The sequence below is a fragment of the Camelus dromedarius genome, chromosome 26 (genome assembly GCF_036321535.1).
Source record: "Camelus dromedarius isolate mCamDro1 chromosome 26, mCamDro1.pat, whole genome shotgun sequence".
Taxonomy (NCBI): Eukaryota; Metazoa; Chordata; class Mammalia; order Artiodactyla; family Camelidae; genus Camelus; species Camelus dromedarius.
Genome location: NC_087461.1, coordinates 5,644,746 through 5,670,522, shown reverse-complemented (window position 1 = coordinate 5,670,522; position 25,777 = coordinate 5,644,746). Strand labels below are relative to the sequence as shown.

The following is a 25,777-nucleotide window of genomic DNA, read 5'->3' as shown; positions in this document are numbered from 1 at the left end:
GATTTTCTCCTATATTTTCTTCTAGAAGTTCTGTAGTTTTTGCTCATATATACAGATCTGTGATTTATTTCAAGTTAATTTTTGTGTGCTGTGTGAGGTGAGGGCCAAAGTTTAATTTCCCCCATATAAATATCTAGTTATTCCAGCACCTTTTTTTGAAAAGACTGTCCTTTCCCCATTGAATTATTTTGACACCTTTGAGACTATGAGATTTTACTGTCATTTGTAACCATCTTCTTTCACCAAGAATTTAAGCCTGACAACAGGGCTTATTCAAGTATAAATAAATCAATCTTGTAATCGTACTGGTGAGTATATATTTTAGGATGTTTGGGGAATCAAGAAGGGAACTGCTTTCCAGGGCTATTTCAAGCTAATGAGGAAGTGTTTGTTGGTAACGTAGAAGTGATGGCAATGCCTTAGGATTTGTAAAATTCCAAGGAAGAAAATTCAGTACCCAGTTAGTGATACATGATTATCTTTAGGAAGATGTATTAGTGAAATATTAGCATGAAGGTGGGCTTACTTACATGCGCAGACTCTAAAAGGAGACCTCAATCAATAAAACAAAAATCTACAGTGGCTACTGATTCTGATGAGACAGAAAAAATAAAAGGATTTAGATGAAATAAAGTAGCTGCTTAAGGTGCTCTTTGAGTTCAAGGGCTTGAATGAAGGTAGAAGAAAAGATTTGTAACCAGTGAGTGAAAAAGTGTAGTAGGTACATAACAAACGTGTCAGAAAGGATCAAGCACAGATGAATTGACACCTGTGAACAGTGTGGAGCATGTTAAAAACATCTTAAGAAGGATAATTTGGATCCTGAAGATCAGTAATGACCAGGTCGGCCTGCTGCCCAGGGCAGGTCATATCATGTAAACACGGGAGAGAAGGCATCTGAGTCTCAGACTCATTTGCTTCCATCTGCTTTTTTGTTTTGCTTTTTGTTTTTAAAAGCAGAATTGCCTTCAAACAGGTAAGAGAATGGATGGAAATGAGAGGTAATTGAAGCCCAAGGTAGGTTAGGAGATGATAACACTGTTTAAGTCAGGTCTTTAGGATAAGTTGGGTTATATAGTCTTACTCTGTTCTGGAGGACTTGGGAATAATCTTGTAAGCGTAATAAAACATGGCGAAGGTACTTGAGGACTGAACTGAAAGTAGGAGCAAGGGTCTATTCTGGTAACTAGACATGATTGAACCAAAATAACTCGAATCAGAATTCTAGCTTGGTTTTATTAAATAATAGCTTATGAATGGGCTTAAGAGGAAAAGATCTTTAGGAGCTTCTCTGGGTGTAATAAGGACAGACTGATGCAACCTCTTTTTTTGTTGCTGTCACTGAATAGCCAGCCTAAGGAAGTGTTACAAGTGGGTTTTATTTGGGTGTCAGAAAGGTATCTGATAAAGTCCTCTATGATGTCACCATAGACTAGGAGAAGTGATAGGTCATGTAATTTTATAATTTTATAATTGATTGATGGACCAGATTTAAAGTACCTTATTTGTGTTGGAGTGAAGGTCTTTGCCTGTGTGTCCTAGAGCCTTCGCTTATTCAGTGGCTAGGATAAAAATTTAGTTTAATCATTAGATTAATGAAGGAAGCGGGAGGGTACAGAGTTGACAGTAAAGTTATGAAATGAAGATTTACAGAGAACTATACAGGCCTGAATAGTGGACCAAAATGAAAAGAATGTTTGATTAAAAATGATGAAATGTCAGCTTATATATTGAGATTGAGACAAGTCCTAGGGGAAGATTGGGAGAGCTTAAGTAAATGCTAGTTATGAGCCTATTATATTGACTTGCCAGCTTGGTTTGGTTGCAGATCAAGGGTGGAAATAGAGCTGCTGTTTTCCTCACATCAGACCTTTTCTGGACTGTCGTGTTGAATCCACATGTCATATTTCAAAGAGGACTTTAATAAAATGTCATGTGTTGAGCAGTGTGAATATATCAGTGATTTGTATTTTGTAAGTGGTCATGTGGAAAAGCCTAATTTTGTTTAGAACCAAAAGGAAGACATTTCTGATAATAATTAGAACATTTTAAGATGGAAGGGGTTGACTTGTAAGCTTGTGAGATTTCATCTCTGGAAGCCTTAAAGGGAAATTCAGTGAGCACTTAGTAAGAATGCTGGAGAGGACAGGCCGTCACTTGTGGGTGGTTGAGCTACATACACTTCAGGGTTCCCTCCAAGTCCTTTGGCTTTTTTTTTTTTTTTTTAAATTTTTGCTTAAATGGCACTTAATAGTTCTCCACTGCTTCTATTAGCCTGATTAAATGGGATGTTCACAAGGATTCTACAGGTTAGACAGGACATATTTTACAGTTTTTAGGCAGCTGTATCTTTATGATTTAGAGTAAGTATGGATTCTGGATTCCAGACTGTCTAGCCTCTGGCACTTGCTGTGAAATCTTTGGAAATTTCTGAATGGTTCTGTCCCCTCGTCTGTAATTTGGTGGTAATAATAGTGACTACACCACGGGGTTGTTGGAGTTTACATATGATCAATCATATGCTTGAGAGTATATGCCTAGAACATGACGCTCTGCTTAGTACAGCGCCTGCCCCATGATAGGTGTTCGTAAATGTCAGCTAGCGCTCTCGTTGTCACCGTCATTACTGCTCTTGTACTGGGAGGGAGACTGAGGCTCACCCAGGTTGTGACTTGCCCAAGTTTGCATCAGTAATTACTCTTAGAGCCGTCATGAAGAATTCTATCAAATTGGATGGAAACGAAAATTACTGGTATGTGGATTAATTTGTGAAACAATATTGATCTCATTTTAATTTATTAAGTGAATCCATCAGACTGTTGTGAAAGTACTGACTGTAGATTTTGGGAAAGCTAGAGTTTTTGCTTGTGTTTACGTATGTACACACATTCCAGACATAAATCAGTAGGAAAGCCCTTACTAAAGCATGTTGTAAATAAAGATAACCACATTTTCCAAAAGATTTATGGTGCTTGATAGTGTTTGAAAGGAAGTAGACAATTAAGTTTAGTGTTTGAAAGGAAGTAGACAGTTAACTCTCTGTTGGCATTCCAATATACTTGCCAAGCAGTTTGAGCTGATTTCTAGATGTGCTTAGATTTCTCGAGGAATGTAAGTCAAACTAAAGGCATCCTACAAGAAAAATCCAAATTGACTCTCATTTATGATATTGAAGTAAACGAAAAAATGATCTCACTAAAACTCTGTTCTATCTTCAGATAATCACCTCTTATAATTATTTCATTAAATGCTCTGTAGGTTTCTGGTCATGTTAGAAACAGTTTGAGTTGTGTAGTAATATAACTAGATGGTGTGATGTGCTTTGAGAGGATTGTTACTTTTGCCTTGCTTCATTGCTGGTGAGGTGTTGTGGTAAACACATCTCTTAGGGAAAGGATACTTTGATTCATTTAGAAGGTTGTAAACATCTTGAGGGCAGATTGTGTCTTAATATTCTGTGTTTATTAGTACTTGCAAAGAGCTTTGCACATAGTGAGTTTGTGAAATTGTCAAAATGTTGATGGCTTTTTTTGAAAAGCAAAGAACCCATTAAATTGTCTGTATTAAAAATGGTGAATTAAGGTAACTCACCATTCGCAATGATCTATTTGCCCTTCACAATAGATTACAAATGTAATCTGTTTGTCAGCAAGTTTATTAAAGTTATGTTCTTGAAAAGGACTGCTATTGGCAAAGCTATAGTTGGCAAGATCAGTGTCATAAGGGAAATATGAGTTTAAAGGAAAAAGAAATCCTCTAAAGGGCTTAAAGGCATTTCAAAAACATTTTAAATGAAAATCCTGTAAGGCATCCAATTTCAAAACAACCCAGATTTGTCAGCAGTAAAAACCTCACCTGGTAAATTCATTGATCAGGAAAGTTGTAGTGTGATCTGCTGAGCCATATTCTCCTGTCAGTTTTGTTATTTGTCTTGTACTTATTTTTAAAGTATTTGAACCAGCCCTTAATAGCACAAAATGGAATGGCTTGAGCATTTGTATTATCCTTTGTTTAATTTTTGCACTTCTCAGTAAAGCCCTGATCCTTTTACAGATTATTGCGGTAGATGAGGGTATGTTTCTCTCTGGCCTGATTTTCTTTCCTATATCAGGAAGGTAGAGTGTAATCTGCCTTCTAATCTACACTTAATCTCTTCTTCCTGCACTGACTCAGGCCCCCGGCCTGCATGGGCTCCTGGAAGGAGAATATTAATTGGTTTTCTTTTGGTCACAGGAAAGAATAGTTTTGCACTTGACCATAGGTTCTATCTCTGAATTGCTATTCTTCCTTCCCTTTAGAGCAGCAAAGAAAACTGGAATGTGAAGATGTTCTATTAGAAAGAGCTGAGGTGACCTTGTGCTTGACCCCCTGCTGTTTCAGACCACTGGAGGCTAAAATAAGTGCCTGGTGAGAAGGGACCTTTGCCTGTGCAGAAGTAGCTAACTTGGAGTAGTATTAAACCTTTAACCTTTCCCCGAGTAGGGGTTTTTCTCCTATTCAGTATCTTTACAGTTGTTAAAACTTGTATGTGTGTGTTTCGATGAGGCGGCACATACACAGGAGGCAGTTCATGTTGTGCTGAAGGTTGTCCAGTGGAAGAGAGGGGTCTCTCACTCATCTCCCCCAGGACAACCCTGCTAACTTTGTGTGTTTATGTACATCCCTAACCCCCAGGAGTGGGGTATACACACTCTTCTGAACCTTGCCCTTTTTTTTCTCTACTTACGGTATATCTTGGAGATGAATCCAAATCAAATCAGTACAGAATGTTGCTTCATGATTTCTAATAGCTGAATTGATGGGCATTTGTGTCATTTCCAGTCTTTTTTGCTGCACCGTGAAGCTGATCTTGCTTGTAAGGGGGGGATTTGGAGCACTGCTCTAAGTACGCTCTCTGATCTCAGCTAGTTTACTCAATGGCTTGGTAACAGTGCTTTCTAAGAAATATTTTCCACGATGAGAAGGATAGCAGGTCCTTTATGTGAAATGTGTTTTTATAGTCAGTCTCCTTGAGGTATGGTGATCTTTTATGTGGAAACTGGCATAACCCGTCAAGTACAGCAGTCTGAGAGGCTTTCCCCACTTAATGACTTCTCAAAGAGTTCTATTCTTTGTTGAGTTAAAAAAAAAAAAAAAGACTGAGAATCTGAATGAACCTGGGATGTAAATTTGAGGTAAACTGAGAGTGAGGCATTGGATGGGAGCGGGATTTATAGGTTACTGGCAAGAAGCCTAAATGTAAATTCTCAGGCTCTAGACAGGATGTTACTTGGAGCCCAGTGGCAGCCCTTCCCCCTTTTCTCTCTTCAGTTGTATTTAAGGTTATTATTTTGTTTGTTTTTAAGTCCTGAATGTAACCATGCAAGTTTCTTTGGAAATCTACATTCTACTACTGCTGTTTTCTCAAATATGTTACATTCATTATCAGGAAGATAGTGTATACTATACATTATATAGGTGTTTCATAATATTAAAGGAATTTATATTTGGATATGATCAGACTTGTTTTTAAAATTTACATTTTGAGCAGAATTTATATCATTTTAAAAAAGACTTCCCATTACCATTCTCTTAGTCATTCAATTCTGCATGACCCAGGTAATGATGCATGAAGCCTAGGTAATAATGACACGTTAGTAGTATCAAAACATGAGTTGTTAAGTTTTTAGCTTTTAAAAACCTTAGTTGTTAAGTTTCATTTTCTTTATGACTTCAAACTAATTTCTAGTCTGCAAATCTTTTCCTTTTATTTTCCTGTGTACACTTTTTGTTTTCTGGCTTTTGGTTTTTATTTGTTGGTTCAACTTTTTTTTTTTTTTTTAAATGGAGGGACTGGGGACTGAAACCAGGACATTATGCATGCTAAGCACGTGCTCTGCCACTGAGCTACATCCACCCCTCATTTCCTGCATACACTTAACTTTTGCTCCAAGAGATTACCTCTGTTCCAATTGTGGTGGGTGGGATATTATGAAGAAAGAGGGGAAGATCAAATGATAAAAGTTTGAAGACCTATCTTTCTTCCCCAAAATGACTGTTGAGATAGGTGCTGTTGAAAGGGCGGTACCAGTTGCTGTGGACTCTGGCTTTTTATTAGGACGCCACGGCTTCCTATGCTTGTCCAAATGGTGAATTCCCACCATTCTTTGAAGGCCTGGGTCAAATGTTGCCTTGTAGGTAAAGTGGTTTTTTTATTTTGCTTTTTTCCTACTGGCTTCTCTGTAGTATTTAAAAAGACATCTATTGAGGGGTTTTTATCATGTTAACAGTTGATTATTTTTCTGACTCCCTCAGAAGACTGTGATCTTTTTGAAGAATTATGTTTTATGTGTATGTATTCACAGTACAGTGGTACAGTGGAATAAATTGTGCTCAGTAATTTTTGAATTGATACATATTGGAAAATTTAATCCACCTCATTTTCCCAAGAGAAAGTTGGTATTTATATTCTTAATCTGACCTTCATCCACTTACATGACTATTAGTTGTTTCAAACGGAATTTTGGGTTATCCATAGAGATAGGGCAGGAGTATTTTGATGACTGTAGATGACTTTCTTCAGAAATTATTTTATAGCTTTCCATCTAAAACCTCATAAGCAAACTGGGAGCAAGTCTGTTTTCCATACAGCACACTATTTTATTAAAAAGCTTACACTGTGTTTGAAAAATTTAAAAAATTTTTCTAACATATATCAATGTTATGTCTTTATATTTCAAAAACACATTTTATAATAAAAGTAATATGCCTGTTATTGCTCATTCAGAAAAAATACAAAAGTGTAAAGAAGAAAATGTGAGCATTCGTATTTCCTCCTTTCAGAGGTTAAAATGCTGGTTAACATCTTGGGACACTTCATTTCCATCTACTGTTCATGGTTTTCGTTCATTTGTTGTCTGTTTGGTTTTCAGCAGTAGCTGATGGTTTGTTGTTTGGTGTTGAAGTAACTGTAGGCTTTAGGTGCACAGTTCTGGTAAATCCCTCATGTGAGGCCTCAGGAGGTCACATCTAGAGGGTTTAATGTTAGCAAATCCCCCAGTTCAGAAGTACTTCCAAAATATTACTGGATTGTTTTCTTGTTGAGGCCTTTAAAGTTTTGGGTTTGCTTCGTTTCTCTTTGCTCCCAGCAGGGACCTGGCGTGTCTATGATGACGTGGAGAGAAGCAGGCATCCTGGCTCGCTCAGCATCGGGTGACCGGCCCACACGCTCATCCCCCGTTCAGAGTCCTGCCTCGAGAAGGACCAGCTGTTCCACGTCCCCGCCTTTAGCAGTTGCTCCAGTGTTGAAACGGAAGTGTTAAACATGTTCAAATGCCCGGGATGAGATGGGGTAAATCCTAGAGAACAGTTCCTAGGAAGCCTCACATTCAAAGAGCCAGCGGAAGGGGAGGAATTAACACAGACCCTTGAGACAAGTTAGCAAAAGGGAGGTAGGAGAAGAACTGGGGAAAATTGTACAGTTTAGGCAGTGAGTTTCAAGACCAAAGAAGTATTTTCTGTTGTCAGGTACAGCCGAGATGTCAGAGGGAGGGTCCCCTCCTTTTTCAGGTCTTTCCCGACTCTCGCAGCCAGAATTGATTTCTCTCTGTGTCATGTCCTCACGGCACATCATGTGTCCTTCTCCTGAGCCTTCGTCACGGCGTGGTGTGACTTTCCCCCTTCCTCCCTGGTCACCTGGAGCTCCCGCGGCCAGGCCCCTGACTGTCTCTGCTGCGAGGCCCCAGGCGCCTGGGTGGCCCTCCGTCAGCACTGCTGTGTGAACACATGGCGCATGCGTTGTGTTTACTTTCAGAATTATTTTCCAGGTTTTGTCCAAGGGTAAAGCTAAGGAACCTTTATTACCTACCGTGCAGGTAACCAACAAATGCCAGAAATGAGGATTTGTTTCTTGGTCCTAGTAGTTACTTATTAAAGGTAGGGCAGCGCTGGCGCACTGCAGGGCTGACTGTGAGTAACTCAGCTTGCAAGTGCTTTTACTTCTATTTTGGTATTTGTGTAAGCCAAGAGTTAGGAATTTGTGAAAGCATCTGATCTTTCTCTGAATTATGCACATGTATGTATGTTCCAAGATGATACTCAGATTAAATTGGTGAATAGTTTTAGGAAGTGGGTGTTGTGTGAGACAGCCGTGCCTCTGTTGAAACAATGGTGTAATAAATTCACTGCCTGCTCCTCTAGCTTTGGCGAACAAGGTCTGTTTTGTTTTATTAAGACGCCTTTGTCGGGGAAGCACTGTAGCCCTTGCACGACATTTATGCACCACAACGTGCCGGCAGTAGATGTGTTGGGAATGTTATTTTTGAAAGTTTGATGTACTTCAGAGATAATGAATCTCTGCTCTGAAGAACATTATGTGTTGTGTCTAGAAAAAAATAAAGGTGTGGCAGAAAGAGTTTGAACTAAAAAGTCTGGGACTGGGTCATATTGAATAGAGTGTGTAACACAAGGACTAAAAACCGTGGCAGAGCTCCCTTGGTGGGAACCCATGTTTCCCCGTTTCTTGCCCAGGGTCTGGCCACTGGGAGCTAGTAGAGCATACAAACATAAGCTTTGTTGTATCTAGTTGTATATGAAAACAATATTTAGCTGCCCCAATTTAAAATTTGGAAAAATTTGCTTACTTGTTGATAATAATCAGTATGAAAATGCATTTTATTTCCGTAAAACTCTGTAGCAGCTTCGTGGTGTCAGTGGACTAAAACCTTGGAAGCTCGGGTGCCTGGAAGTGTACAGGAATAAGTCGCTTCGGAAAGTAATCGTTTTCAAGTCTCGGAAGATTTTTCTTTTTATTGCAGTAGGAGATTCACGCTTGTGGAAGCACAACCTGAACAGCAGGTCTGGGCACGCTGACGTCAGCTCCCCGACTGCCTGGTGACTGCGCACCTGTTTCTTGGTAGCTTACAGCTTATTAACTTACAGACACACAGACACAGTCTCTCCGTCTGGCAGAGTGGGCAGGAGGACACAGACCTTGGAGCTGTCCACATGTGGGTTTGAGTTGAGCTCTGACAATAATTTAGCCTTGGACAAGTTGCTTGACCTCCAAGTTCCATTCTTCTCATCTGTAAAGTATAAAAGACAATAGGGCTGTTGGAGCATTGAGTGAGATAATAACTGTACCTAACACAGTGTCTAATGGAAATAGTAAAAGCTGAACGCATGCGAGCTGTTACCAGGCCAGCTGCTTCCTTCCTGGTAGACTTCGCTTCTCCGCAGCTTCTCTGGCCACTTTTCCCTTCAGAAGCACCTTGGCTTTCTCTTGGCTGGAGGGCATTTCCTTGGCTTCTTGCCCTTATGTGATGCTATTTTGAGGATCCCTGTTGACAGGTTGTGTTGCTAAGCTTTTGTTCGTTTACTTGCCATTTTGTTTATTCAGAGACCGCGTGGAGTAAGAGCGCCCGGGAGCCCGGTTGCCTTGGTCTGACGGCCGCTGTGCGATCCTTGCAAGTTCAGTGCCCTGACAATCTTCTTGTCTGTTAAGTGAATGATAATGATACCTGCCTCAGTTTTGATACGAGGACGTTTAATGAAATAACGATAATAAGGCTTCTAGATTGTGCAGAATAAATGCTAGCTTTTACTCCTGAGCCTGGCTCTTAGTTGGTGCTTAATTCATTCAGACTCCTGATCAGTGACTACCCGATATGTATAACACGCTTGATGTTTGTTATGTAAAAGAAGTCTTACTTGCACAAGTCGGCCTAACACAACATTATTAGCACAGTAACAGCAGCAACGTAGAGAATACAGGCCGCATTCAACACGCACACACACGAGACGCAGATCGTGTTCTTAGGATTTGTTAAGTGAGGTGTGTTGAATGCAGCTGTATGTTGTGAGAATTGTGATGTTGTGCTTGGAGTTCAGGGCATTCTTTTTTTTTAATGATTGAATGAATGCTAGCTTCATTGTGATATGAGCACTTAGACTTATTATGTCCCAAATTGCTGGCTTTTGATGGTCTGTGTTCCAATCTGAAACTAAGGCCTGTGCAGGGGCCACATCCTTGCATAGCTCGTATTTTTGTTCATGTATTAATGCAGTTCTTCCTGTTTGCTACTCAGTTTCTCTGGGTGGTACTTCTTGTTTTTGTGTGTCATTTTGGGCACAGTTTGGTTTTTGTATATTTGCATTTTTGATTTAAAGAGGAGAAAAATTACCATTGGGTTGAGAATAGGGTTTGCCAAACTATCTGTGGAATTAGTTATTTGCTATTTGGTTGGGCAGTCTGTGAATTCTCTTCTATCCCCTTTGTCTTATATCTGGTCGGCAAGAATTTGCTGTTATTATATTATTTCTTATTAATGCCCTTTGGACTGATTTCAACACAAAATTTTGTTGTTTGTTCATAAAACTGCATGTCTATAATTCTGAATGAGCTGAAGGAGTTGGGAAAGTTAAGGAAATGAAGTTGATTCAACAGAATTCTTTCTGTAATCATAGAAGTTAATCGTGAAGGCATTTGATTCAGTAGCTACTACAAGCATAAAGTATTTTAGTAAAGTTAATTTTGGGATCCATTTGGTGATTATCCCATCAACTTTTTTTGCCTGTTTCGTGATCATTTCCTGTTATTTTACCCTACAGTGCACCACTTAAAATGTAATAGAGGGGGTGTAGTTACTTATGATCACAAAAAATGTATCCTTTTATACATGGTTCTGGACTTCTGCACAACACCGTCACTCTCCATTTTGCACAAATAATTGACAGTTCAGTGTGTTAAGTTTGGAAGGCTACTGGAACTCAGAAAACACAACTATTAAAATTCATGGGAATCACAGATACGTTTGTTTCTAAGAAAAGAACTGTAAGGACTAGCAGAGGTGAGAATAGAAAACGATCATCCACTGTACTTCAGCAGACAGCCTGGTGGTTAGACATAGAGCTTTGCAGTCAGACGACAGGTGGGCTCTTAAGTCCTGCTCTTCCGTTTACTTCCCATAGGACCTCAATCACGTAACCTCTCCACGTGCCAGACTCCCCACGTGGAAACTGGGGAGAGTCTTACAGCTAACAGAGAAGGTTGCCATGAGGATTACGTGAGATTATGCATAGTAAATGTCTGGTACATATTAAATCATCACTAAACAGGTTATAAAGTGTCCACAAACAGGGAGTTGTTACAAACCAGTCCTGTGTCATCTGTTAATACAATCACGCTGCTAGAAAAATTGCTAAGGTATGATTTTGAGTTTGCCAGCAGCTGTAGGCGGTGTAAGTGAGTAAAATGACTCATAACGCTTGTCTTGGTTCTAAGGAGCTGTTGTTGGCAGTTTTGTCGTTCAACCCTGCCCACAAATGTGGGAATTAGATTCACATTCAACAACTAGTAATTAGGTTTCTCATTAGTAGTAATGGTATTTAAACGTTGTTACATCACTTCATATCCTTTTTTCTCTGTGAGTCATCTTACACAGAAACGTAGGAGTTCCTAGTCTGATTTGGGGAGTTCTAGGGAACCAGTAGCGATGCTGTTCCTTTTTGAGAAGAAAGACACATGAGATTAGCAGATAGAGATCAAAATGGCTCTGGTTTTGTTATTGTTGTTTTCCCATAATCACTCAATGACATTTAAAAAAAAATTTTTATAGTGTAGTTGATTTACAATGTTATGTTAGTTTCAGGTGTACATCACAGTGATTGAGTTTTTTACATATATGTATGTATTCTTTTGCAGGTTCATTGTAGTTATTATAAGATAATGAATATAATTTCCTGTAGGCATTTGTTGTTTATTTTATATATAGTAGTAGTATTAATCTCAAACTCCTACTAATTTATCCCTCCCCCTTCCCCTTTAGAAACCATATATTTGTTTTCTATGTCTGTGAGTCTATGCTGGTTCCTCTTTTGGCTGATTGAAAGACATGACATTAGATCTGGAGTAGAAAGGGCTTACCAGGCTCTTGACTCTTACACAGATTTACCCATCGGGTGACCAGTACACCCAGGCAACCCCAGGCCTCCCCGCAGGACCGGTGCCTTCCAGCAGGAAGAGTGGATCTGAAAGCCTTTGCTGAGGGACAGATCCTCCTGCTCCCAGAGAGGAGTGAGGGGAGAGCCAGGAGAGGTTGGGAAGTTACTATAGCTGCAGTGCCTCCATGGGGACTTGAAGCACAGAGGGGCACCCAGCCCAGGGCACAGGAGCCTCCAGGAAAGAAGGCGGGGCTGGGCAGCTAGAGGAAGGCTGGGTGTGGGGAGAGCAGGCTGGAACGCGGACAGCAGGCAGCTCTCTGATTCCTTCATCTTTCAGGAGCCACAGACATGCATTCATTCATCCATTCATCTGTCATTCCTTAAGGGATATGAGGGTCTTATAAATAGTCAGCAGTGCTAATCAGAACTAGATTGTGACCTTTTATGTCTGAGTCTTAATACTATTTCAAATGCTACCTTAAAATAGAAGTTTTTAAAAAGCAGAATAAAGTATATGAGAAACCTAAGAATCTTTAGCAAAGGCATATATATTATATATATACATATATATATATATATATATTTTTTTTTTTACAGTGAAGGTATGTCTGAACAGTAGCTTGTAAATCTGGTTTTTAACTAAATTGTTAAGTGTTTACTTGGTTGAATAATTCACGTTAGTCACTAATTTTGAGTAATTTTTAAAAATTCTTTAAAGAAATATTTAGTGAGCAGCTACCATGTGCCAGGCACTTTGATAGATGCAAGAGATACCAAGATGAGTGAGATACTGTCTTTTGTTCATGGAGATTACAGTTGAATAGAAGAGACATGGAAATAAATATTTTCAATAAATTATTATGGGTAATAGATCATAAATACAGTAGATCTAAAGATGCAGTGACCAGTTCTACCTTTTGACAGTGGGCATCTGTAAGGTGGGTCTTCTAGAAAGCCTACAATTCATGATTAAATTTGCAGGGGGAAAATTATCCTCTCTGTTGTAATGAATCCTTGTTAGTAATTGTAGGTCTTCAAAAATTATTTTGTTTCTCATCTTTCTAGAAATTAGGAGGCAAGTAATAGAAGCATGCCCTGGAATTGTTGTTAAAGCTATAATTTAAAATATTTTATTAGTTACGGAAATATTAAATATCTACCTGATGCTGGGTGCTCCATGTTTAAGATATTGGAGATGTGTCCTGTTCTATAGGTCTTACAGGTATATAATTGCAAACAAAACAAAACCACCTACCAATTATAAAACGTTGATCTTTTTGTTTGTAAAAGCAAGAGAAGGACCTGGAGAGTTGTGGGGGTCTCTGTGGAAAGGAGGCTGCGGTGGCAGTTGGGAAACTACTGGAAGGGAGCTCATTTGAGCAGTAGGTGACTAACATGCCAGCCAGAGGGGACCTTTGCTACATCTCACCTCAACCCCACTGACCGTACTTGGTTGAAAACTGGGCTTTTGCGTAAGACTTTGTTGAAAGAAATGTGTTCTAAAAAAAGAAGATACTAATGAACTTATCTGGAAAACAGAAACAGACTCACAGACATAGTAAACAAACTTATGGTTACTGGAGGGCAACAGGGATGGGAAGGGATGGGATAAATTGGGAGTTCAAGATTTGCAAATATTAACTACTATATATAAAACAGATAAACAACAAGCTTCTTCTATATAGCACAGGAAACTATATTTACGATCTTGCAGTAACCTATAATGAAAAAGAATATGGAAACAAATACATGTGTGCATATGTATACTGAAACATTATGCTGTACACCAGAAATTGACACATTGTAAACTGACTTGACTTCAGTTAAAAAAAAGTATTCTGCAAATTTAGTGAAAATTTTAAAAACTTAATTTAAAACATGATATAATAGAAAATGTTGCTATCATGCTGCTAGTGATACAATAGGAATATTTTGAATGGCAAGGTATAAATTATGCTGATAATTAAAAGCTAAAATTGAAGTGCATTTAAGCTGACTTATTTTGAACGTTTTTATTGTATCAGACAATGCATGTTACACCACAGGAGTATGAACATGTATGTGGATACTTGTGTGGCTCTTTTAAAGTGGGAATCTGGGCATTTCTGAGGATTTGGGGTTTATGGTGTTGGTTCTTTCCTGTCTTTAACTCCCAGCCTTTGGCTGTCCCTTCCTTGATCACGAGTATTTATACTATTTTTATAATTGCAGCTATGATCAGAATCTTGCTGTTGTGTTGTTCCCAAGTTAACATGGAAAGAGGGAAGGAAGCCAAATGATTTTTCTAAGATGATTACACTGCTGGGGGATGAAGGAGATAAATGGGTTTTTGAGGTTGTGCATTTTTGATAAGACATTTGTTTAATATGGAATTCACTGACTTAGGAGAGGTGGAAGGGGAACTGTGCTGGAGCGAGGAGTGCTGAATTACAGCGCCCCTCCTGACGGGAGGAGTGAAAGGGACTGGAGGAGAGTCTGCGTCAGACCAGCACGTGATGCTTTTGGCTAAGGATGTCTGAGTCTCCTGGGATGCTATCCCAGAATAACCTTTCTTGCAGGGAGGGCAGGTAACTGTCCCTTTTATGTGCCCTATATAATTTCATCTCTCACAGAATGACCAGTTAAGATAAGTGGTATTTCAGGTTCTCTTGTGACTGGTGCGCCTTCCTTTATCTTGTTTATTTTTTGTTGTGTTTTGATGTTGATCTGTTTGACTGCTTATTTCTCCTTTCTTAGCCTTGGATCTGGAGCATGGCAAAATAAATGCCAAAGTTTTTAGCAGTGGTGCCATTAAGATTTTATCATTAAAAGAATCTTTATTATTGATGTATCTTAGTTCATGGTGTACTAAGAATATGATTGCAAGTAACTGAAACATTGTTTAGACACCATTGATGCTTAGGGCCTCTTCTGGGTGAAAGATGGAGGAAAGAAATAAAATCCTAATGTTAAGAGTGTCAAGGTCAGGTGAATTCACTTTCCCCATATGTACCGAATTCATAGCCAGGCAGCTTTGTATATTACCTCGTATTTGGTTGTGACTTTTATTACCCTCTGCCTTGTCCTAAGATTTCTCATAGTCCTCTTCCCCTCTTTTTGGTGTCTTTTGTGTGTAAGCTTTTACTGTATCACTAACAACATCCATGGTCTATGTGTGTCTAGAATTCACTTTCTTTTTGAAGATACCTGGTATTCCCTGTTCTAATGTGGGCTGGTCACTCTCTGGGCAGCTACACAGTGGGCATCTGGAAATGTGTGACTTTAGCCTCCTGAGAGTTCATGAATTCTGTTTCTGCCTCTCTTTTTGATTCTGTTAAAGAAAAAATTATTCTGATACTTATAAAACACTAAAGAAGATTTTATTCAGGTCTGTTGCAATAAGTGTCAAGAATATCACAATAGGAGAGAGAGACTGGATTCCAAATACAGTAAGGCATTTATGGTCAACCAGCAGAGTGAGGACTCTGGTGGATGGAAAATTACCAAGAGAAGGCATCAAGGTTAGGGGGATTCTTGCTAAACCACCTTAACAAGATTTTTGGTAGAGGCAGGCCTGGGTAATCAGATACCAAGGGTGGGGGATGAGTATGACCAGATATCAAGGGTGATGAGATGTCAAGGGTGGGCGGACACTCGCTAAACTGACTTAGCAGGATTCTTGCTACAACTGGGCTAGGCAGGCTGGAGGCAGGCGGGAGACAGGTGGGAGGCCAGGGTCGAGGCCTAGTGAAGCAGAGGCTGCAGTCTGGACAAGGGGAGTCTTTGTCAAGGAAGCGCTGTCTAGGCAGGGAACTTCACATCGTTGCGTTAGATCCTGTTGCTCTTGTAACTGAACTGTCACAAACTTGGTGGCTTCAAAGCACATAAATTTATTTTCTTACGGTTCTGGAGGCCAGAAGTCTGAAATCAGTTTCCCCGGGCAACGTCATGGTGTCAGCAGGGCTGGTTCCTTCTGGAGCCGCTAGGAGACAGTGGGATCCCTCACCTTTTCTAGCTTCCGGGGGCCGCCAGCTTTCCTTGGCTCATGGCCCCTTCCTGCTTCACAGCACTGCAGCCTCTGGCTTCTGTCCTCGTATCTGCTTCCTCCTTTGACCTTCTCATCTCCCCTACAAGGTGCCTGTGACGCCCACACGGTCGAGCGTCACCTCCCCGTCTCAAGGTCCTTACTTAAGTACCTCTGCAAATCCTTTCTGCCGTATCGGGCACGTTCACAAGTTGGAGAGATTAGGATGTGGATGTATTCTGGGGAGTCACTCTTCAGCTTACCACGCCTTGTAAATATCTAAAAACATTTTAATTTTTCCTCATACTTGATCAGTTGTTTGGCTCCAAGCTCAGGATAATTTTTTTTTTCTTGGAACTTTGAAAATAAGTGCTCTGTTATGTTCTAGCTGATAAGAAGTATGATGCCCCATTTGATTCTCAATCCTTGATTTATGGCTTAAAGTTTTTCCCTCTCTCTAAGCTTCTGAGACTTTTTCCTGTCTTGAATGTTACACCTGGCTTAAGCTGAGTGTAAACTTAATTCATTAGTGTCCAGGTAAGTGAAGTTGCTGTTCATAAGCATGCCTCTAATGTGACTGTCACTTTTGCACAGTGGTTTCCAAATTGTAGGTTCCATTCCATTTAAAAAAAAATAAGCAATTAAAGGAAGAAGGAAAGAATCAGTAGAATGGAATAGAAAATTTCATAGCGCCGTCTGACAGTAGTTAGACGTATTGTTTCATGAAATGTTTATTTCGCTTGTGTATGTGTGGTGTGTTAAAAATTTCCAAAGCCTTCCAGAACTTAGTGCATAGTGTCTGAACCCGGGGCTGAAGCTTGCCCATTACAAATTGTTATACAGTGTGCTTGAGGACAAGAGTGGTCCTACTTAGCTGTAGTCTGATGTTTTAAATAAATTTTTTTCTTTGTTGCTCCAAGACAAGTTTTATTAAAAGTAATAAGAATGTGGCTAATTTTGAAGTACAGGGTGAAGGCACATTGTGAAGCTCCTTGTTACAGCCCCTGTTTGTTATTAGGTGGAATGTGGGGTGTAGGCTGCTGTGGTTCCTACTGGGCCCCAGCCTGAAAGACATGCTTTTACCCTCAACAAACATCATCTTTGTTTGAATATCTGTAGTCCATGTAACCACAGTGAGGGCTTTTTTCTCCCTGAGAATGTATCTCAGACCTTCTCTCCTTCCGCTTGTTTCACAAATAGTTTAAAGCAGAACTGCCTTCCGCTTCTATGTTTCAGTTTGTCACAGAATGTGTGGGGTACCACCCGGCACTCTTGGTGTGCTTGTGGACTGTAAAGTGACAATGAGATCTTGGAATAGATAAGTTTACTCTATGAGGACTGAAGCTGTTGTTAATTCCCAAGGCCAGACTGGTTATCTCACAAAGGGTAAAGTACTTTCTAAATTGAGATTGCTGATTTTATGTATATATATATATATTTTTTAATATATATATTTTAAACATTGATCTGTCAAAATGTACACAAGACAAAATGGTCTATCAATTCTGTTTTATTGAATTGAATTTAAAATTTAATAACTTTGAATTGTTCATTACAGTTTGGAGTTAACTTTGTGATACTAACTTACAGTGCCTACTTTTAAAAAATGTAATTCAGGTGGATACTTGACTCTTAAAAATGCTGATGTTTAAACGGAATTAGAGGTCTTCTTAAAATGTTATAGTCGTCATTTTAAAAAGCCTTCTTAAATACTGTCAGTGTCATTTTTTTTCCATACATGTGTTTCCAGAGATGTTTTCCTGTATACTTGAGTATTTAACCCAAACATCTTTGGTCTTTACTGCTTAAAATATGCCTTTTATACTTTGAAACATTGTTATATTAGATGTAAAGCCGATTAAAATGATTTGATTCCATTTGGCTTGAGTAATGTGCTAGGCTTGACGATGACGTGTGATGTGCGTGCCCAGGGACACAGCTGTCATTTAGTGGGTGCCTGGGACTTGGTGCACATTTGCACACAGACACGAGACAGCTGTTGATACCCTCTGTGGCCAGTGTTTTTAGGGCAGACTCCTTGCTCTGCAGTGGAATTACTAAATAGGCAATCAGAACAAAGCAAATGGAGTATTCTAGTATAATTCTTAATAAACTTCTCGACTATAGATCAGACAGTATGAAACATATTTAACTTAGTGAATTCTCTGTAAGGAAACTACTTCCTACTTGAAAGATGATTGCCTCACAGTGCAGATTATTAAATAATGCCTCTAAACTTGGTGTTGGGGAAGATTGACATTTCCATTTAGCCTCTTCAAAGAAGCAGGTTTGTCTGTATTTTATAAAATTAGTTTAATTTAATTCTCTTTTTAGAATACAGTCATTAATATTATACAGTTTTCTCCCCCTGGGGAAATATAAGGATAAGAACTTTCTAAAGGAATTCAAAGATGAGTACTTATTTGATTCAGAGTGAAGTCAACTATTGTAACATGTTAAAGTACCTCATTTTTCTCCCGTAGAATTAGGGTGCAGTTGCATCCAGTGCTGGTAGGCCCTTTGTTACCTGGCTAGCATGTCCTTTCTGGAGGTTGGTCTCTAGACTGGAGACGATCCATGTGAAGCACTCCATCTCACAGTTTGCCACGATGGTGTTTTCTTGGGACACTTGACATCTTCACTTCCTAACTCCGTCACGTTTCCAGTTGTTGCCTTTATACTTTTAAACTTTTAGTAGTGAAGTTGGAAATATAGTTGAGACTCCTAAGACTAGTAGCAAGAATAAAGACTGATATAAAATACATTCATGTATTGAATTTGGACTAATCAACAAGGAAATTCATGCTTAGCTGTTTTCTGATAATGGAAGTGGAATTTATTAAGTAGTCAGGTTCCCTGGTTTGAGTTTAATTTCTGTTAATTCGCTTTCCTACCTTTGTATAGAAGTGCGCGTATGAAGGGTTGAAGTTGGGAGCAGAAGAGGGAGAAAGGAATTGACCAGGTTCACAAGTCTCCAGTAGGATCCCAGACTTCCGAATGCGTTAGTTAACTGGGAAAATCTGAACAGTTAATCCGTGTTTTTGTTATTTTATTGAACCATTATATTGTTTATTTACATTTCCCTCAAAGGATAGCATATTGAAACTTCGTGGTCTGAGGAAAGCAATGATGTAAACGTTTTTCCCCCAAATACAAAAATTTACAAATTTCCATTCTGCTATTTTTACTATTATGAACAACCTTGGGCTTGTTTATTTCATTAGCATAAACTCCTAGAGGTGGGGTTGTTGGGAAAAGGAGATGCTTATTTTTAAGATTTTTAATACCTTTTATCAGATTGTTTTCCAGAAAGATTTTATACATTTTAAAGTCTGCCCACAGTGTAAGGTTCAGCAGATTGCACCACACTATGTCAGACTGAGCAGTGTCAGTGCATTTTTTGGTCAGTCTGAGATAGGTGCAAAGTGGTATTTTAAAACTCATGTTTCTTTAGTTTGTAATGAGTTGACTTTCCCCCCCATGTCTTGCCTTTTAAATTTAGACTTTATTTTTGTCAGAGCTGTACGTGGTTTAAAGATTTGGCCGTCTGTAAAACTTATTTTGAAAAATAGCTGATTTACGTCCCCCTCCCTCCTCGCTGCGCACCCAGCAGACCTAAAGGGTCTGCAGTCCGGACGGAGTCTCCGTCTGTTTACGTTCTGGCGCCAGGTAGCAGGCCTCTGCTGCCGCTTCCTGGTCTGCAGGTTGAGGCATTATCTGTTGGCTTCCTGCTTCGGAGGGTGAGGATTTGGTTCTCTTGCCTGGACTCCACCGTCTGTATATACCCGCTCAATCCCTGAGACCTCAGAGAGCTGGTTCCTTTCATCAACTCCCTGTTTTTAACCCCATTCTCGTCTCTTCTCTGGAACCTCCATTTGCTGGGCTGTTGAGGGCAAGGATTTAAAGAATTTCCAATTTTAGTGGGGTTGTAGGAGGAATGAATATAAAAGTGTGTGTTCTGCCTGAAAACTGGATGTCCTCTTTTCATCTTCAGTAATCATTTTCATCGTGGTGAGGTGGGAAGCCCCATAAAAAGACCAGCAGGACCCCTAGGCAGGTCCGCTGCTCTCCTCCCAGCACCTTCCGGTTCCCCGGCCCAGAGGCTTTATCTCACTTTTTGCCTCTAAAGTTGCTAACTTACACCTAGAATTCTATTGGTTCCCTGAGCTCACTTTCTTTCACTCCTGATTGGTTGTTACTCTCACTCCTGATTGGTTACTACTCTCACTTCTGATTGGCCCACTTCCCTAACTTCTGATCGGTCCATTTGTAGTACTTCATTTGCATGGAGCTCACCCCTGATTGGTCTATTTCTACGAAGCTTGTTCCTGGTTGGTCAACTTCTGTTGTACTTTATTTGCATATGACGTTGCAAAGTGTAAAACTGGCAGCCTATGAAAGCCCTGTGTAAACCTATAGACTGGCTTCAGAGTTTGGAGTGTTAACTGTTGTGGGCCCGCTGGCGTAATAAACCTGAGGTCTCCGACTCTCCGAGTGCTGCTTGGTCTCTCGCCTGGTTCCAGGTTGCTGTCACAACTGAGCTGTAACGCCTAGCTGTAACACATTTTTCCGCAACAGTGGTTAAAATCGTGGGCCGTGCAGTCACCACTGTCTGAATTTGAATCTCAGTTTTCCTATTTAGTAGGCTTGTGATCATATACAAGTTGGTTAAAATGTCTCCACCTCGTTTTTTTTCATCTGTGTCGTAGGATTAGTATGACGAGTGCTGCTGTGAGAATTAAATGTGACAAGGCATGTAAAGTGCTTTTCACAGCATCAGCTGCTGGTGGGATCTTACTATCTGCCGGACACTTAGTAGGAACACAGAGTTGTTCTGCTGTTTTACTCCTGTAAATGTCTTGCTCATGACCTTTGCCCAGTTTCCCACTGGAATGCTTGGCTTTTTCTTCTTGATCAGAAGTGCCTTTTATACAGTAAGTCATTGGTCTTCTATTTTTATTTGTGGTACTTGGGATGTGTGGTCTTCTCCGTACTACCTCATGTCTTGATCTCTGATTTGTGCCTTTAAAAGATAACCTGGCAGTACTAAGAAAGAGGGGTGTGTGTTACAAGACTGGAGATTATTTCAGTAGTTGGGGCAGTTGATAAAGGGGACCTGAGAGTCTAAACGAAGACGTGATTATATTCATCACATCAAAAAAAAAAACAATTTTTGAACTCCTAAAGTCTGTCTTGCATGAGTTTGTTTTGTGGGCAGATTACCTCAGTTTTTTCAAGTCTCCTTGGAAGCTCTTCACGTCATGCCCACAAGTGGGTTTCCTCTGAAAACTTAAGAGTTCTCAGTTCCAGTTTCTACTTTGATATTTATTTCTATGAAATTAGATCCAAAATTAACTCTTGAGGGATAAAATTTATCATATCTCCTAAGTTAATGCTATGCTAACAGATTTGCTTCCTTTGGGGTATCGTATATAATATTGAAATGGTAGATATGTTGATATTTCAAAGTTATAGTTAACAGATACTTTACTCATTCTTGTAAGTTTGTTTGATTTTTCTGATTTGTCACTTCAGGCAGCATTGATTTATTGTTTTATTTTGATTCATTTTGTCTTAGTTTTATAATTAATTAACTTTATGAATCTTGAAATAACAATTCATTTAAATTTGATCTCTCCATAGATTCAGACCAGGATGTAGCATTCAAACTTGCCCAGGAGCGAGCTGAAATAGTTGCTAAATATGACAGAGTAAGTATTCATATTTACTCTTTGAGTAATCTTTATTTAAAAAAACATATTAATAGAAATGGATTTGCTTTTTGGAGAGCTTAAATTACAGAGGCTGTTTGCCTACTCCCTGTGACTGTTGAAGTCATCTTTTTTCTCTGTGTTCATCTCTATTTTCTGTCCCTCCTTCCCTCTGCTCCAGCTAATCTAGTCACTTGTTATTCTTCCAGCACTTCTTACAGGCTTGCTCCTGCCTCAGGACCTTTGCACTGTTTCTTCCGCCTGGAGCATTTGTATCCTGGATATCCTCATGCCTCATTGTCTCCTCTTTCAGCTCTTTGCCTAGATGCTACATCTTAGTGAAATCTTCTCACACTGTTTAATACCCCCTCCACTCCCAGCTCTCTATCGCCCTTCTCTTCTTTATTTGTCATCGTAACATTTATTGTATCAGCATACTTTATATTATACTTTGTTGTCTGTTCTCACTCCTAGAATGTAAACTCTCTGAGGGTAAGAATTTCTTTTGTTTAATTTGCTCTGGTATCCTAAATGCCTGCAATAGTTCTGGCCCATACTAAGTATTCAATAAATATTTTAATACATTAGTGTATGGAATTAAATACCCATTTTATTTATAAATGATATGTGCTACTAAAAGTTTAACATGGATCTAAAAATTTGAATTTGTAAGTGAAGTATGATCTCTGTTAGCATTTTATCCTTTAGTTATGGAATCTGGTTTTTAATACCCTAGAAGATCATAGTGGATTGACAATTTACATGTATCCTTATTCTTACCCTATCTCTTGAGGTCCATAATGAGTTGTAGCTATGATTTATAAATGTCATGTTTTATATTTATATCACTTGCATGTAATTTCATATCTGTTATTTTTGATTGTTTGTGAGAATAACAGGAACATGAAATTATCGAAGGCCATCTGGACTGCACCCTGCTTCCAGGGAGGCATTCAGGCAGTGCTCAATTTAATAGTCATGTTCCCAGAGTTCGTTTTTAAGTTGGTTGTTTGGAACATCAGACACAGTGTCCCATTATTATGATTAGATTTTAGCGTGGCCATGAAAACCTGATTAATTTATTTAACTGTTTAACTAATTTAAAACCAATAGAACTTGCTTGCATTTTTTTCTCCCAATGCAATTAGCAGTTAGTGACCAGGCTAGGCCCCATGCTAGGCCTTGGGAATTCACCGTACACGCGTGAGTTACAGCAGTCCTTGCCCAGGAGACGCTGTCGCCTGCTTGGAGGGGAGCAGGTGCACAGACAGTTAGCAGTGTCTTCAGGGGGAGGCTCCATGACACAGCTGGGTACTGGGAGCGAAGTGGGAGGGACTGGTCCCCACAGACCTGGGTTCCACTGGGTTCCCATGCTAGTCGGTGCTGCTCTGCAGCCTTGGGAGGGGAGTGAAAAGGATGGAGTGCTGAGGACAGAGCTCCGGGCACCAGCCTTCAAGAGGTACCTGTGACAAAGCTGTCATGGAAAAGTTGGGGAAGGACGAGAAGAACCAATAGATGAGGGTCCTGGAGCTTGAGAAACAGGGACAGAGCAATGCTGACAAGTGTGCCAGAAAAGTCCACTGGTTGAGGCTGGAAGCATGTCCCCGGGACCTGATGGTGGGTGGGGGGCCACTCTGACCTCGGCAAGAGTAGTGCCAGGACCAGTGAAGCTCTGAAGGGAGCCCCTTCTTCTGAGGAGTTTGGATGAAAAGGCAAGAAACCTGTTTTTTCTAAGGCGTGTTTGCTCTAAAACCTTCAAGTTTGGCAGTTCATTCTTGACTGGCTTTCTTACCCTCCATTGCTTCCTCTTTACCAGTTTCTCACGTTAACCCAAGTCTTAGGTTCAAGGCTTAGTTAGTATCTTCCAAAGTTTGAAACAAAGAAATAGTGATTATTGCCAGAAATAGTTTTTTTTTTTTAAGTCAAGTACGGTTGATAATGCCTCAGTTCCAGCTCTTATTTTTATTAAAAAAAAAACAATTTTTTTGTCTTTTTCTTTTAAGAAATGATTCAGTTTTATACATTCCCAGTAACCTCCTCCTTTGTCTCCTGCCGTAGGGACGAGAAGGCGCAGAGATTGAACCTTGGGAGGATGCTGATTACCTGGTTTACAGAGTCACAGATAGATTTGGCTTCTTACAGTAAGTTACACAGTTTGAAAGCTGACATTTAAAATTATGTTTCTGTGGTCACCTTTTATTACTGATTTTCTTTTTTTTTTTTTTAATAGCATTACTGTGAATAAGATCCTAGGATCGGTCCTGCAACACGCTTTTTATTATTAAATTACTGGCATTTTTAATGTCTATGATTGAAATTGAAATACAGTTAAGAATACAATCTTTAATACACACTGTGTTTTAGTAAGAACATTAAGTGCAATTAATGAGTTGTATTAATAATTTAGCAGAATTAAATCAATAACTTGTATTTCAGAAATAATAATAAAACATTTCATTTTATGTAAATGTATTTTAAAAATAATTAGCAATTAGAACTTCAGTATTTTGCAGCCTAAGAATGAGCAATGGAAAGAAATGTCATTGATCTTCCTTATGGCTGGCGATGTGTTCATGTTATTGCTTCTCGAAATTAATTCCATTTATCCTGAGTATGTATAGAGAGAGTCAAGAGTCTAGAACCCTGCAAAGCAAAGTCGTTAAAGTGATTTTTGGACTTCTAAAAACATCCTGCAATGATGTGAATCTGCCCGTTTCGGGTACAGCTTTGTTTAGTCAGATTCCCACAGGTGGAGACTTTTCTTCATCTGTATAGTTTGTTTGGTTTTGTATAATTGAGTGGTTAACTTTACTACTCATTCAGATGTATTCTTTTCTAGTCTCATTTATTATACGTAGGGAAAAGCCAGGGATTTTTATTTTATGATATGATTAAATTTCAAAGGAAAAATACAATGTTTTGTATAGTTCATAGCAGTAACTTTATAGTACTCAGACCGTGTTTTTCCTTTCTGTTCAGCTTTCTTGCTTTTAGAAGGTGTTTTGTTGTATCATGTTTTTCTCAGGGTAAGACAAGCAAGCAAACAAACAAACAGTTCTGGGATAGGCTTTGCTGGTCTCAGCTGTCTCATGCCTCATCTGTTAAACAGAACAGTTACTGCTCTACATACTGAGGGGTAGTTGAAGCACTGAAGAAATAAAATGACAGAACACGACATAAAGGTCTTTGCAAATATAAGTTGTTATTATTCTACCTAACGGTACTAGCGCATCTGAAATGTTCCCCTACTAACTGTAGGAAGGCTTTGAATTTCAACAGACTAACAGCAGCAGTATTTGACTATGATGAAAATACTGTTCTTAAAATAAACCTCACTTCCACTTTTTTTTTCTTTTTAAGGTAAATCAGACTTGGCCACAAATATGGCAGGAAATGACTACACATTTGTGTGGGTTACTGTGCAGATCTGAGGTGTGTGAATGAAGTCCTGAAGGACAATTTGAGTATATAGCACAGTTAAGATCAGTGGATCCCATATTTTCCTGCACATTAGAATTAGCTAGGAAAGGTTTTTATTTTTTTTTTAATTTTACTTTTTTTTTAGGTTTTTAAATATTTATTTATTTATATCTTTTGGGGATATTTTTTCTTTTTTAAATGGAGTTACTGGGGATTGAACTCAGGACTCCGTGCATGCTAAGCACATGCTCCATCACTGTGCTGTATACCTCTACCCTCTGTTTGCTTTTAAAAGAGATTCCTGGGATCTGTCGCAGATTTTGATTCAGAAAGTAGGATACAACTCAGTGATTTACACCTCCCCAAGTGTTTGTGATGAAACCAATAAAAGTGCTGTGAAACCAGTATAAAAGATGATTTTTATCATGAAATGATCTAATATAGTATCAAATGCATTTGAAAAACCTGTGCATTCCAAAAGGGTCTAGGAATTATTCAGATTCTCTTTTCTCATTGCTGAAAGCAACTGGATTCTGGTCCAAGAGCCTGGCCTGTATTTGGCAATATAAAAATCACATCCGCTTACTCCATGCTTGTTTCTTATCTCTGAGCTGAGGTCCTTTTGTCTCTAGTGGGAAAAAAGTCAGTGATTTACCTTAATAATATGAGCTAACATTTATTGAGCGCTTGCTGTGTGCCAGGAGCTGTTCTAAGCTCTTTACAA

General features: G+C 39.2%; 1 protein-coding gene across 3 annotated transcripts in view; it reads left to right on the top strand.

Moving 5' to 3' along the window:
* The window catches only part of USP6NL (USP6 N-terminal like), a 135,692-nt gene that overhangs the window by 56,476 nt on the left and 53,439 nt on the right, over positions 1–25,777 (top strand). Inside the window, exons 1-3 of one of the 3 annotated variants that reach the window (XM_031444753.2) lie at positions 17,172–17,308; positions 21,566–21,633; positions 23,692–23,774. In XM_031444753.2, the coding sequence (XP_031300613.2) occupies positions 17,254–17,308; positions 21,566–21,633; positions 23,692–23,774 (206 nt within the window). In that variant the 5' untranslated portion in view covers positions 17,172–17,253. Of the gene's footprint in view, positions 1–17,171; positions 17,309–21,565; positions 21,634–23,691; positions 23,775–24,993; positions 25,066–25,777 lie in introns of those variants that run through there. The other 2 variants (XM_064479330.1, XM_064479331.1) reach the window with 2 other exon arrangements.